The sequence below is a fragment of the Poecilia reticulata genome, chromosome 7 (genome assembly GCF_904066995.2).
Source record: "Poecilia reticulata chromosome 7, P_reticulata-male-v2, whole genome shotgun sequence".
In the NCBI taxonomy this organism is placed as follows: Eukaryota; Metazoa; Chordata; class Actinopteri; order Cyprinodontiformes; family Poeciliidae; genus Poecilia; species Poecilia reticulata.
The window spans coordinates 4,243,068-4,254,608 of record NC_088836.1 but is presented as its reverse complement, the minus strand read 5'-3'; the positions used below and the strand labels follow the sequence as shown (position 1 = coordinate 4,254,608).

General features: G+C 39.8%; 2 protein-coding genes across 5 annotated transcripts in view; both read left to right on the top strand.

Annotated features, from left to right (window-relative positions):
- The first annotated feature begins 117 nt into the window (after positions 1 to 117).
- On the top strand, positions 118 to 5,815 carry LOC103466890 (U8 snoRNA-decapping enzyme). 2 transcript variants are annotated; one of them, XM_008412785.2, is made up of 5 exons: positions 118 to 259; positions 1,485 to 1,616; positions 1,797 to 1,837; positions 4,819 to 5,065; positions 5,157 to 5,815. In XM_008412785.2, exons 2-5 carry the CDS (start codon positions 1,485 to 1,487, stop codon positions 5,391 to 5,393), a joined length of 657 nt encoding a protein of 218 aa, XP_008411007.1. In that variant the 5' UTR covers positions 118 to 259; the 3' UTR covers positions 5,394 to 5,815. The 2 variants fall into 2 exon arrangements, with proteins under 2 accessions (XP_008411007.1, XP_008411006.1); XM_008412784.2 differs by lacking the exon at positions 118 to 259 and adding an exon at positions 1,230 to 1,378.
- A 1,578-nt stretch (positions 5,816 to 7,393) lies between these two features.
- The window catches only part of arhgap4b (Rho GTPase activating protein 4b), a 36,581-nt gene continuing 32,433 nt past the window's right edge, over positions 7,394 to 11,541 (top strand). The window contains exon 1 of one of the 3 annotated variants that reach the window (XM_081608607.1): positions 7,394 to 7,724. The gene's annotated coding sequence lies outside the window, so the exon portion shown is untranslated. The remainder of the gene's footprint in view (positions 7,725 to 11,541) is intronic. The other 2 variants (XM_008412781.3, XM_008412782.3) reach the window with 2 other exon arrangements.

The following is an 11,541-nucleotide window of genomic DNA, read 5'->3' as shown; positions in this document are numbered from 1 at the left end:
GTTCAGGTAATAAAGAATGTTTCAATGTTTCGTTATAACAATAAGCCAAAATTACAGTCTCTTCCGAATGCAGCACCTCACATCTATGTTCCACTAGCCAATGGCGATGGGTCAACATAAAACTGAACAACCAATCGAGTCTTTACACTAACAAAAGTAGTGTAAAGTGTAATGTTCGGCTAAATATTGCTGACCAAAGGTGATACAGCAGTTTTGCTTGTTCTACATCGTACAAGAAGAAAAGTCGGTAACCTGTGACGTAAGTGACTCATTTTTGGTGCGTTATTAATTGCATTTCCACCATTCCAATAGTTACTCAAATAAAACCACAAACAAATATACACTGACGGGATAAAAAGACTCATTTCCGGCGTTTTCCCCTCTCTGACTGACTGAGAATCTACTGTTTTGGGTTGGGATTATCAAAATTATTTCTAATTGTTAAATGTCACAATGATGCAAATACACTTTCTAGAAAGCTTTTTTCACCACTTTCTTTAAATTCAGACTTTAGTACCAATATGTAGGCCAAACCCGAGTGAGTTCTAGCAGTTCTGTCATGAACTGCTAGAACTGGAATCAGAACTTCAGCTAACTATTGTGTCAAACATATGGAGATAAACCTAACACATTCGATTTACGTCATAGAGTTTAAAACACTTTAAAGAAAGTAAAATTTAAAAAAGTCATTATTCTGAAGTTCAGCAAACAGACAAATAAATTAATATTAATATTTTCAGTTCAATCATCAAAAATATTTGGTTTCAATATTTCGTTGGTACAACTAAAGTGGATGTGCAGAATACATTATAGTATTGTGCAGAATCGTAAAACTCAGTTATTTATCATCCTGGTGGAAGAATAAATTATTTACAGCATGAAAGAACATTATCTACTGTCAACTTTAATGAAATAACAAAGTGAATATGTTCTGAAGTAGAAATAATGCCCATTAAATATATTATTTACTTTTCTAGATAGTTGCTTATCTGAATTATGCAACTTCATGGATGATCTGCAGCCTTTCTATTATGGGGTTAGTTCAGATTTAAACATTAAACTGTGCTAAAAGTAGTACTTGTGAAATTATATTTCCATCAACAATGGTATATGTGAATATTTTTTGTGTATTGTAATACACAAAAACAAAACTATTTAACTGTAATAAAAAAATAAAAATTTAGAGAATTATAAACCTGCTCCACACAGACAGAGGGAGCCAAAGTGCTTACTATCAAGTAAGAAAAAAGCTCTACCTTCCTACTTCCTCCTTTCCATGACTTCTCCTAAATACAGAGGTTTCTCCAGGCTGGTCAGCTGCTTGCAGTCAGGACTTTTGACCCAGCACAGAAAAAAGGGAGAACAGATTAAAAAAGGAGCAAGTTCCCTTGTTTTGCAATTTACTCAAAACACGTTGATCAGGAGTCACTGATGCGTGACAGCATGTGACAATATTCTCTTTGTGTTTGTGGTTGTGCTTGTAGATGGCAAGTGGCCAGATGTCGAGGGACGAAGCACTGGAATGCACCCACTGCAGGCATGCATGTCATGTGTTGCTCTACTCTGAGACGGCATCTCATCTGTTTGGCAGGATTCCCATCCGGTACATTGTTCTGGTGAGCACAGTTTAGGTGGTGACTTCCTTTAACAGTCTTGTGCATGAACCAAAATGAGCTCCTTTATATCACATATAAACATTGGCATCACCTTATTTTAAGATAAACCTCCTCACATTTCCCTGTGTCTCTTTGAGTGGACATCATGAGTATTTGACAGGCCTCTGTCACCTTCAACAGATGCAGATGCGCTTTGATGGACTGCTGGGCTTCCCTGGTGGGTGAGTTTCACCTATGGTTGTTTATAAATTGCTTAATTTAACCTGAGTATAAATCAGCCTCTCAATCTGTCGTGTTAAACCGGAACGACTTTAGAGGAGATGCAGATATCCATGGCTCACCTGGGAGAATTTGTAGACTGGAAAATGACTAGAAGAATCAGAATCAGCTTCATGACCATGATTAGTTTCACAAATGAGGAATTTGACTTTGGTTTCAAGCACTCACAGCAAATAGACATTAAGTATAAATATGTCAACTTTAGAAGAGATAAAATAAAGGGGAAAAGGAACAGCATGTGTATGTGTTTATGTAGCCATTTTTTAAAATAAAGAAAGGAAAAATTAAAGGCAGACTGTGATAGTGCAGACATGTTTATTTTGCTTTACAGTAGAGTAGCTGACTACTCAGGCTGTAAGTGGTTGATTGTCTCTCTGGTGGCTGGTTTTTGCAGATTCTACTCTGTAGCACCGACCTGAAGCTAAAAGTGTTAACAGTTTGTGTACAGTGGTAGGACTTCTGTCTGGACAAAGTCCGTGGGCAAGACATTTAATCCACCTTGCCTGCTGGGGGGGGGGGCGGTGCTGCGTGGCAGCTGCCAGTCTGCCCCAGGGCAGCTGTGGCTGCTATCCAGTAGCTTGTCACCATCAGTGTGTGAATGTGTGCATGAATGAGTGAATGAATGTTGTATGAAGCACTTTGGGGTCCTCTGTACTTGATAAAGTGCTATACAAGCACAAAGCCATTTACTATTCCCACCCCTAATACTCATACAATTGAGTGGCCCAGTCAAAGTTCTATAAGTAGTAAGGAAGATTGGAAAATAAATGTAAGTTTTAGATTTCTACATATAATGTGAACAAGTTAGCTTATTCTAACCCATCTTTATGAGCCGCCACCACATACTAAAGATATCAATCTTTCACAGCAAAGCAATAACTTTCACACATTGTCTTTAGAACAGTGCTTTTCAACCACAGTGCCGCGGCACACTAGTGTACCGTGAGTGATCGTCAGGTGTGCCGTGGAAATTATCCAATTTCACCTACCATATTTTCCGGACTATAAGCTGCTACTCTTTTTCCTACACTTTGAACATGCAGCTTTTCTGTGGATTTTTATTCAACCACCAGGGTAGTGATGGGCAAATGAAGCCTCATAAAGCAATGAAGCTTTCCAGCCTTTTGCTTTGCTGAAAGGTTCGTTACCCGATGCTTCATTCATCACTCACTAGTGACATCTGCTGGTGAAACTGTAACAGCCTTGTCACTCAGTTGGATCATACTTCCAAAAATTACTAAATGCAATATTGTCACGAAGTTTTCATCAAACTCATGTTTAGTAACAGGAGAATCAATGAAACCATATTTAATTGTCATATGTTTTAATTATTAAAATGATTTGTCGCCAATCTAATACTGGTATATGTTGAAGGTCAGTGGATGTGTTGGGGTTTCTTTTATGTCATAGACGGATTTGACAATAAAGACATTTGATGTTTTAGTGTCTTGGAAGTGCAGTGCCTGTTGGAGCTTTCGCTTTTTCTTGGATGTCTAATTGGCTCTGATCCCTTATATTTGGCTAAATGTTGAATTTTAGTTTTGCAACAGCATTAAATCTGTTTCTGATGTGATATATCTTTGCTAATCAGACTACAAATAATAGTGGTACTTTCCAGAAGGTGAGAAATTGGGAGGTGGAGGTGTTAATTATTGTTATCTAAGAAGAATTTTATTGTGAGCGATAATCTCAAAGAATTCCCAGAAGTCAGAGATTTTCCTCTTGCTGGCTCCATTTCAGACAATCAATCAAGTTTATTTGTGCAGCACGTTTCAGCAACAATGCAGTTCAAAGAGATTTACATCATAAAATCACAAAAATATAGTTATAAAAAAACATAATCTACAATCGAGAAAACCAGTAACAAACATTACATTTTGATGAGTACCATCATCAATACACATCAAATATGTTGGTCAATGTTAATTTTATTTTGGCCACTGAAGACAAATGTTCTCCTCTGATGCGAGACCAAATGGACAACAACCCATGAAGCAGCACGGCTCATCGCGCTTTTATTTTGAAAATCGACACGCAAAATGAAGCAGTCATGTGACCCAGGCAATGTGAGGCATCGTTTGTTGCCAGTCACGTGGTTTTCAGCAAGAAGCTGGGCTTCATGGGACACGCCCCCTTTTTACTCGGTACACGCCTTGAACCCTGGCTTCAGATAGCCCATCACTACACCAGGGGGCTCTTTAGCAGGAAGTGAATTATTGGAAGTCAAAATTGGAAATCAAAGAACGCGCTAATTTTCATTTGGAACAAGCACATGCTAGCAGCAGGCACGATGAAGAAATGTTTTCAAACTCATATGATGCAGCTTCTAAGTTGAGGAGTATCGATCTGGCAGTACTGGAGGGAAATAAAGCCGCTGCGTGTAAACTCGGTGTGAACAAAACCGGATTTGGAGACGGAGAACTGCGTCCTTAATATATCCAGCAGTTATTAGGACACAGCCCTCTGCTTGAACCAGAATTGTTCTTTGTTTACATGCACGTTTTATGTAAAAATTTAAAGTGTTATTAGTATACTGCTAATGCAAGACAATATTTAATAGTGAAAATTAGGGGGGCTGAAGTTACCAGCACTATTGCTTTGCATCAACAAAGACACTTCTCATTGAGGAATTAGTGTAAAGCTGCAATAACCTGGTTTCAGATTGATTTTATGTCTGATTACCTTCCCTTAATAATCTGCACTCTATTTACTTTTTTAGTTACGATATTGTCATTGTTTCTTTCTATTCCTTGTATTATTATAAACACTTTCTTACCGATGAAGGACTAGGCTGTAGTCCTTTCTAGCTTTGTTGTTTAAGAATCATTCAGTTGTCTTGTGTACTAAGGAGTCTTTTGGAAGTACTGGATTGCATTATCATTTTGATTGAGTAATGTTGACCCTTGCTTTTTCGACACATTAGTTTTGTTAACCCCTCCGAGGAGACCCTGGAGGAGGGGCTTACCAGGGAATTACTGGAGGAGTTGGGCGTGGCTGTGCCAGTTTCTAAGGAAGATCACGTGGAGTCTTGTTTTAGCCCTCCTCGTTCAGGCACCTATTCCTCTTCCTCCCACCTCATCCTTCACTTCTACGTGAAGAAGATAGAAGAGGAGCAGATTCGGGAGATAGAGAAAGCAGCTGCATCCACCGCAGCCGATCACGGTCTGGAGGTAATGAGCGATGAAAGGCGAGCAACTTTAAGGATCAGGTGATGCGCTCAGCTCCCACATCACCTCTTCCTTTTCTTCTCTCTCCATCCAGGTGCTGGGAATGGTCCGAGTCCCTCTTTACACCACAAAATCCGGCGGAGGACTCTCATGCTTTTTGTCGCACTCTTTCATCGGCGTTGCTCGCTCCCAGCTGATGAACTCTCTGCTCCGACTGCACCTGGTGTCCCCTGGGGACCTCCAGGAAGCTCTCAGGGGCTCCCAGAGGACGCACGCGGAGTCCGCTCAGAACCTGCAGGCGGCCCTTAAACTTACAGGGGAGCAGCCCTAAAGCACGTCGGCACGTGCACATCCTGGCATAAACTCTCATCTGAGCAGTTTGACCCTGAAACTTGCAGTTGCTTCCACACACACACCGATGACTCATCATTGGTTTTCAGTGCGTTAGCTTTTAAGCAGCACTTCGTCATTTCCTTTACCATTTATGGAGACAAATTCGGTATCTGGTTTTCAATCTGTTTCTGATTTAACATTGAACAGGATTGTTTGTTTTTTTTATGAAGTGCCTTATAGCGGTACTGCTGCTCCTTGAACCTTTCCAGATTTAGTCATGTTGCCACCGCAGTATTCAGTGATCCTGTTGGAATTTCATGTGAAAAGGCTAACAGAAAGTAACATATATGACTTTGAAATGGACAGAAAGGAATATATGGTTTTACACATTGCTATCAATAAAAATCTAGTGAAACAAAATGTCTTGAAGAGTTGGCTGCTCCAACGGACCGATACCAAGTAAATTCAGGGCTCATGTCGCCAATACCAATATTGATACCAATATTTATTATTCAGTTTTGAGGTCTAATCAAACTTCTGACCTTTAGGTTACTTGGTTGTTTTTTCTTTGAATAATTTTGTTCAAACCTAGGACAGAATTTGGACAAAGTTTATATGTATCTACAAAATACTTTAACAATGTGTGCATTTTTCCTAAACTAAGTGAAAACCTTTTACTGACCTTGTTATCTAGTTCTCGTAGAGTTAAGTTGCAGCAAAGCATTGCGTCTCTTTTTCTTTTACATATCACACATACGTTTAAGATTTAGAGCCATATATTGACAACTTCACAGCTAAAACCAATGGTGGATATCATCAGTGGACAGTTTTTGTTCAGTCGCTATTTGTGAAAAGCTGCTAGAGGCCTAAAGCTACTGCACGCCACTTTGTTGCCATACCTCATACAATTCTAGTAAAATAAACTGAAGCTTGTGATTTAAATGTGATAAAACATGAAAAAAGGTTGGGGAACATTTGTGCCTGGCAATGCAGTATGATAGGGGTGAAATACCAATGTCTTCAATTCAGTAACATTAACAAAAAAAAAACAAATATGACAAACGGAAAGACTAACACAGAAGATGTGAGGCTTGTTACCCTATATGGTTGTGTGCAGAGAGCCTTGTGGCTTGTCTCTGTCTGCCAGCATCAGAGGGGCACATCAGCAGAAATGTTTGTCTGCTGACAAAAGGCCAGGTAGAGAAGCCTTTTGTCTTGCTTTCGTGTTTCACATATGAAGTTATTACACCACAGCGCTGCATGAACGCTAGGATTAATTTTGTCCGTGCCATGCCATACGGCCTTACAGGCAAAGATTTGATTTCGTCGAAGTGCACCCTCGGTGCACGTAACCAGATGTTGGTTAACCTCATTCCCTGGTTAGAAGCAGAAGACAGGATGCTGCTGATTGCACTGAGTTCACATTCTATCCACTGAACATTGGCACTTGTTTTTTAAAATTTTGCTTCCTCTTTCTTAAGTTGCTGTAAAGCAGCAGTAACATAGGCAACTATTAATAATGTGCACAGATTGGATTATATTTTGAGGAAGAAATGGTGAAATTTGTAAGGGCAGCTGTCGGGAGATAAAAAAAAAAAAAAAGGAACACGTCCGCTGTAACAGACAGGAAACCCGGGGAGACGGGCGGCTTGAAAAAAAAGAAACAACCAAGTCTGCAGAGAAACGTCGTTCTTTCTTTCTCCGCCGCCATCACTTGCATCTTGCTGTTGTGGTAACACAAGGTCATCGTCAGCAAGCAGGTTTTGAAGCAGAGATGGAGGAACGGTAGCGCAGGCGCGGGATGGAAGGAAGGAAGGATGAAGAGAAGGATGGATAGATGGATGGATGGAGGGAGAGTGGGAGATGCTGAGGGAGAAAGACGGTGTATTCATAGCAGCAGCGGTATTTATAGCCGCCCAGAGGAGAGGAGAGGAGAGAGGGGGACTGGAGAGGGGAGGGGGCGTGGCTTGGGCTCGGGTTGGGGCTTTCTCACTGATGCGTACGGCAGTGGGAGGAGAGACGCTGCTCTGGCGTGAGCGGAGAGGCTATCTGGCATATTTTGAAAGATGGAGGGGGAGGGCTGTTTGTGTGTGAGTGCGTGTGTGTGTGTGAGAAATGAGAGAGAAGAGTACTGAGCTGGGAGAAATCTGTCAGATTCAAACACACTCCGCTCTGTGTGAGCACGCCTGCCTTCCTGCCTGCGTGTGTGTGTGTGAATGTGTGTGTGTGTGTGTGTGCAACCGTAAGTGTGTGATACAAAAAAACAAGGGATGAGAAGAGAAGAGCAGAGGAACAGCTAGAAAGAGGCAGAGGAGGACCACAAAGTAAGGTATGTACAGCTGTCATGCTGCTTGGTTATGATAACAACCTGTGTGTGTGCGTGTGTGATCCACAGAGTATGAGTGAGAGATGTTTATTTGTAATAAAGTCCTTCTAAATGCACCCTATTTTCCACTTTTTTTTTAATCACTTATGTAATGCGTGTGCACCATTTTCAGGCTGTGTGTTTACATGCTTGTGTAATTATCCTGAGGTGTTTCCTGTGGCCTTTGTGTGAACACTGCCTTAACCATATGGTCACATTCACAGCAAACAAAAACTGCATATAGAACTCAACACGCTGCTGCTGCTGTTTTGTTGTTTTTGTTGTTGTTTTTCTGCGGAGCCCTTAATTCCCCAATAAATCCCTGCCCTCATCATCTACACTGTGCATGCAATCAAAAGATGCAGATAAGCAATGCATGCTGCGAATTGCTGCCTTTCCCTCGTGCAACAGTGACGATGAGGAGAAAAACTGCAATATTCAAAGATTAAACTAATTACTAGCTTTTTGGGTTTTTTTTTAGCTAATTTACAACTGAAGTCCCAGTTGTCAGATCATGGTGCTCCTTGATTTCATACATATGCTCTGTGGATAATAATGAGCAACCTTATTAAGATCTAAATCCCTGACCTGAAAGAGCAACAAGGCAAAAAGGTTGCAGGTTAACACCTTAAGTCCTCCTCCCTCCTCCTCCTTTTTTTTTTTCATGAGCCACATTTGTTGCGCTGCATGTGCCTCCTTTTTGCTGCACTCGCATGAAGTGCATCATGTGTTACTTATTGGGAGCTGCCCCACTTCCTTCATGTGGTGGTTAGCCTGCGAGCTGTTGTGGTGGCATCTGTGACATAACGGGAAACTCAAGATGTTGCTTTTTTATTTGTTTCCAGGGGTGCTGCCAGAAATCTTGGGCCCCCTGAAAAAAATTTGATTGGGCCCCACTGCGCAGCTGCTGTTCTATTCTATTTGACCCACAAAAAGCATCACAATTTTAAAGGCTTGCAACCGCCTTGCTTTCTGTGGTCCAAATACTGATAATTAGTACAATATTTACTGCTCATGAATTTAACATCAACAGTCCGCATCCAGTATGCAAGTAGGTTGCTTAAATTTTTTCTATTAGTTTTAGATACTGAAATGTCTCTCCCCATGAGCAACAGTCAAAAGCAACATGCAACTACACACAAAGCAAACCAGACTTCTCAAAAATGCTATGTAGTTGCATTTTATTCAAGCTGCCGTACATAACTTTAATAAAAATATGTTTTCTCCATATTTGTTAAAGCTGTCATGATGTCGTAGCAGTTTATGAGACAGATAATCTGTGAAAACAATCTCCTCCATCTCCTTCCTGAATTACTATTACTGGTTAAAGTAATGCACCGTTCTGACTAAAACAACCAATCAGAACCAGTAGGACGCTCTTAGCGTTGTCAATTAGCTTCATCACTCACTGCTAAATGTGCTAATGGTGAAGAAACAACTTATCATTACAAGAAACTGTCTATCTGCTGTCATTGGTAGCGATGCTAACTAAACTGAGCATTCACTGTTTGAATCTGCACAGCTCTTTGCTATGATAGCTGCAGCACAGCACAAAATTGAGAAGGAGGAAGGATGAGCAGCACCACATGAGATTGTGATTGACAGCACTACAGCTCTCCTACCACTGACTGGTTGTTTCTAGTACTGGGAGAAGGCAGAGGAAATAGATTTTTCACAGATTACCTCTCATACCATACGATACTGTCACAACATAATGACAGTTTTAAAAAATATGTGAAAAAAATATTGATAAAAAAGTGACATACTGCAGCTTTAATCTCACTCAGGAGAGAACAGGTTAGGAGGGATGTGTGTTAGAGCTTCTGCTCACTCACTAATCTGTTAAGTGGTAAAAGGCACAGGGAACAAGTTAAATATATGAATATGTTGGTAATTTCTTCCTTAATTCATTAAATGCTAGTGAAAAGGAGGCAAACAGTAGTCCGTAGCTAAGATAATTATGCTAAATGGTTGGTAATCTCACAGTCTATTCGCCTCTCTTGGAGAAAAACTGGGTTATAAATGAACACTTTTGCCTTTTTCTCTCTCTCCCTTTCTCTATTTTGTTTTTGAAAACCTGATTTTATAACTTTTCTTAACAGCATAGTTACTGCCACAATCGCCGCTGTATTCAGCTGCAGCTTCTACTGACTGTAGCTGCATACGTCACTGTTAAACGCTCCAAGTAGGAACGAACCATTTCATGCAGATCCAGGGGGGTTCAGGGCAAAAACGGATGTGTGTTTTTTGGTCTGGGAGGGGAAACATTAAATTTTTACTGCTAAAAACAATCTTTGAAAATACAATATGATTAATTTTGTATTTGACAGGACCCCAATTTTTTTATTTATTTTATTGTCTATGAACAAAATATAAATAATTAAATTGCGGAGGGCCCCCTGCTGGTCAGGGCCTCTAGAATCGTCATCGCTTTTCACCCCTTTACTGCGCCCCTGTTAGTCCCCAAATTTGGATCAGGAGTTGCAACCCAGCTTTGGTCATTTAGTGAAAAAAAAAATCCTCCTTTCACATTGTTTTTACTACATTACAACAACAAATCTACATGTGTTTTTCTGGAATTTTATGTGACGGACCAGTAGTGCATAACTGGCTAGAAGGAAAATGATGCATAGTAAATAAAAAATCAAATTAATTACCCATGGCAACCTCCAACAGATTTTCCTTGTATTTAGCTCCATTCATCGTCAAACCCCAAAGAAGGCATTCAAACAGCATGATACTGCCACTACCATGTTTTACTTCAGGGATGGTGTTCACAATGTTTTTAATCTAGACCAGAAATACAAGACTTCCCAAAAAAGTCTTGCAGCAACTTAAACTTTTTTTTTCCCAAGAACATGTTATGGTAAAAATAAAGCAAAAATAAATAAAATAAATACAAATCACAACTTTACCCGCAGCTTTTCTAAAATGTGCAGAACATCAGTTATTTTAAGTTGCAAAAATCACAACAAAAAAAAAAAAAACATTGCACAATCCTAGAGGGACTGCTCGAGCTCTTTCATCCCCACATGCTTGCTGGTTCCCTAAGTGGTGCATTGCGAACTGTAAATATTATATTGTTATGGCTTTGTTTCAACAGCTGTTTTTTCTTTTTTTTAGAAAAGATATTCGTCTTTTCAGTGCTCTTCATTCACTATTGCTGTCTGACAAACCTCTGTTGCCTTCACAGAACAACTGGATTTTTTTCTGTCACAGAAAACCCCAAACAGGTTTCTCAATTCACTTCAGCTCAATTAAAAAGTACTTAATTGATCCCCAGGAGAAAGTAAATGTTGTTACTCTTATTATGCAGTTTTCCTCATACGGTTGTTGTGGATGCTGATGGCTGTGGTTGGGAAGGATCTCCTGTAGCAGTCTGTATTACAGTAAATCTGAAATAGTCTCTGACTGAAGACACTCTTCTGTTGTATGTCAGTTTCTTAAAGTGCTGAGTGTTGTCTGTAATGTCCTTCATTTTTTGAAGGATACTTCTTTTGGTTGTAACTTGTGGTGGGTCTTGATCATTTTTTTAAATTGAGTTAATTGCAGGCCCTGTATTTATTTTTATTTTAATTAAAAACCATATCTTGACAAAATAAGCAATATTTTCAATTCAAAAACACTTTTGCGGCTAAATTATTGAATAAGCTCAACAATAAAGATATTTATTGTTTTATTGTTGTTGATTGGTGCAAAGTGCGGCCTATGTATGCTAACTTTAGCATTGGGTGCTAGCTGCTACATGTTTAGTATTGAGCTACTATTTTAGGCTTGAATA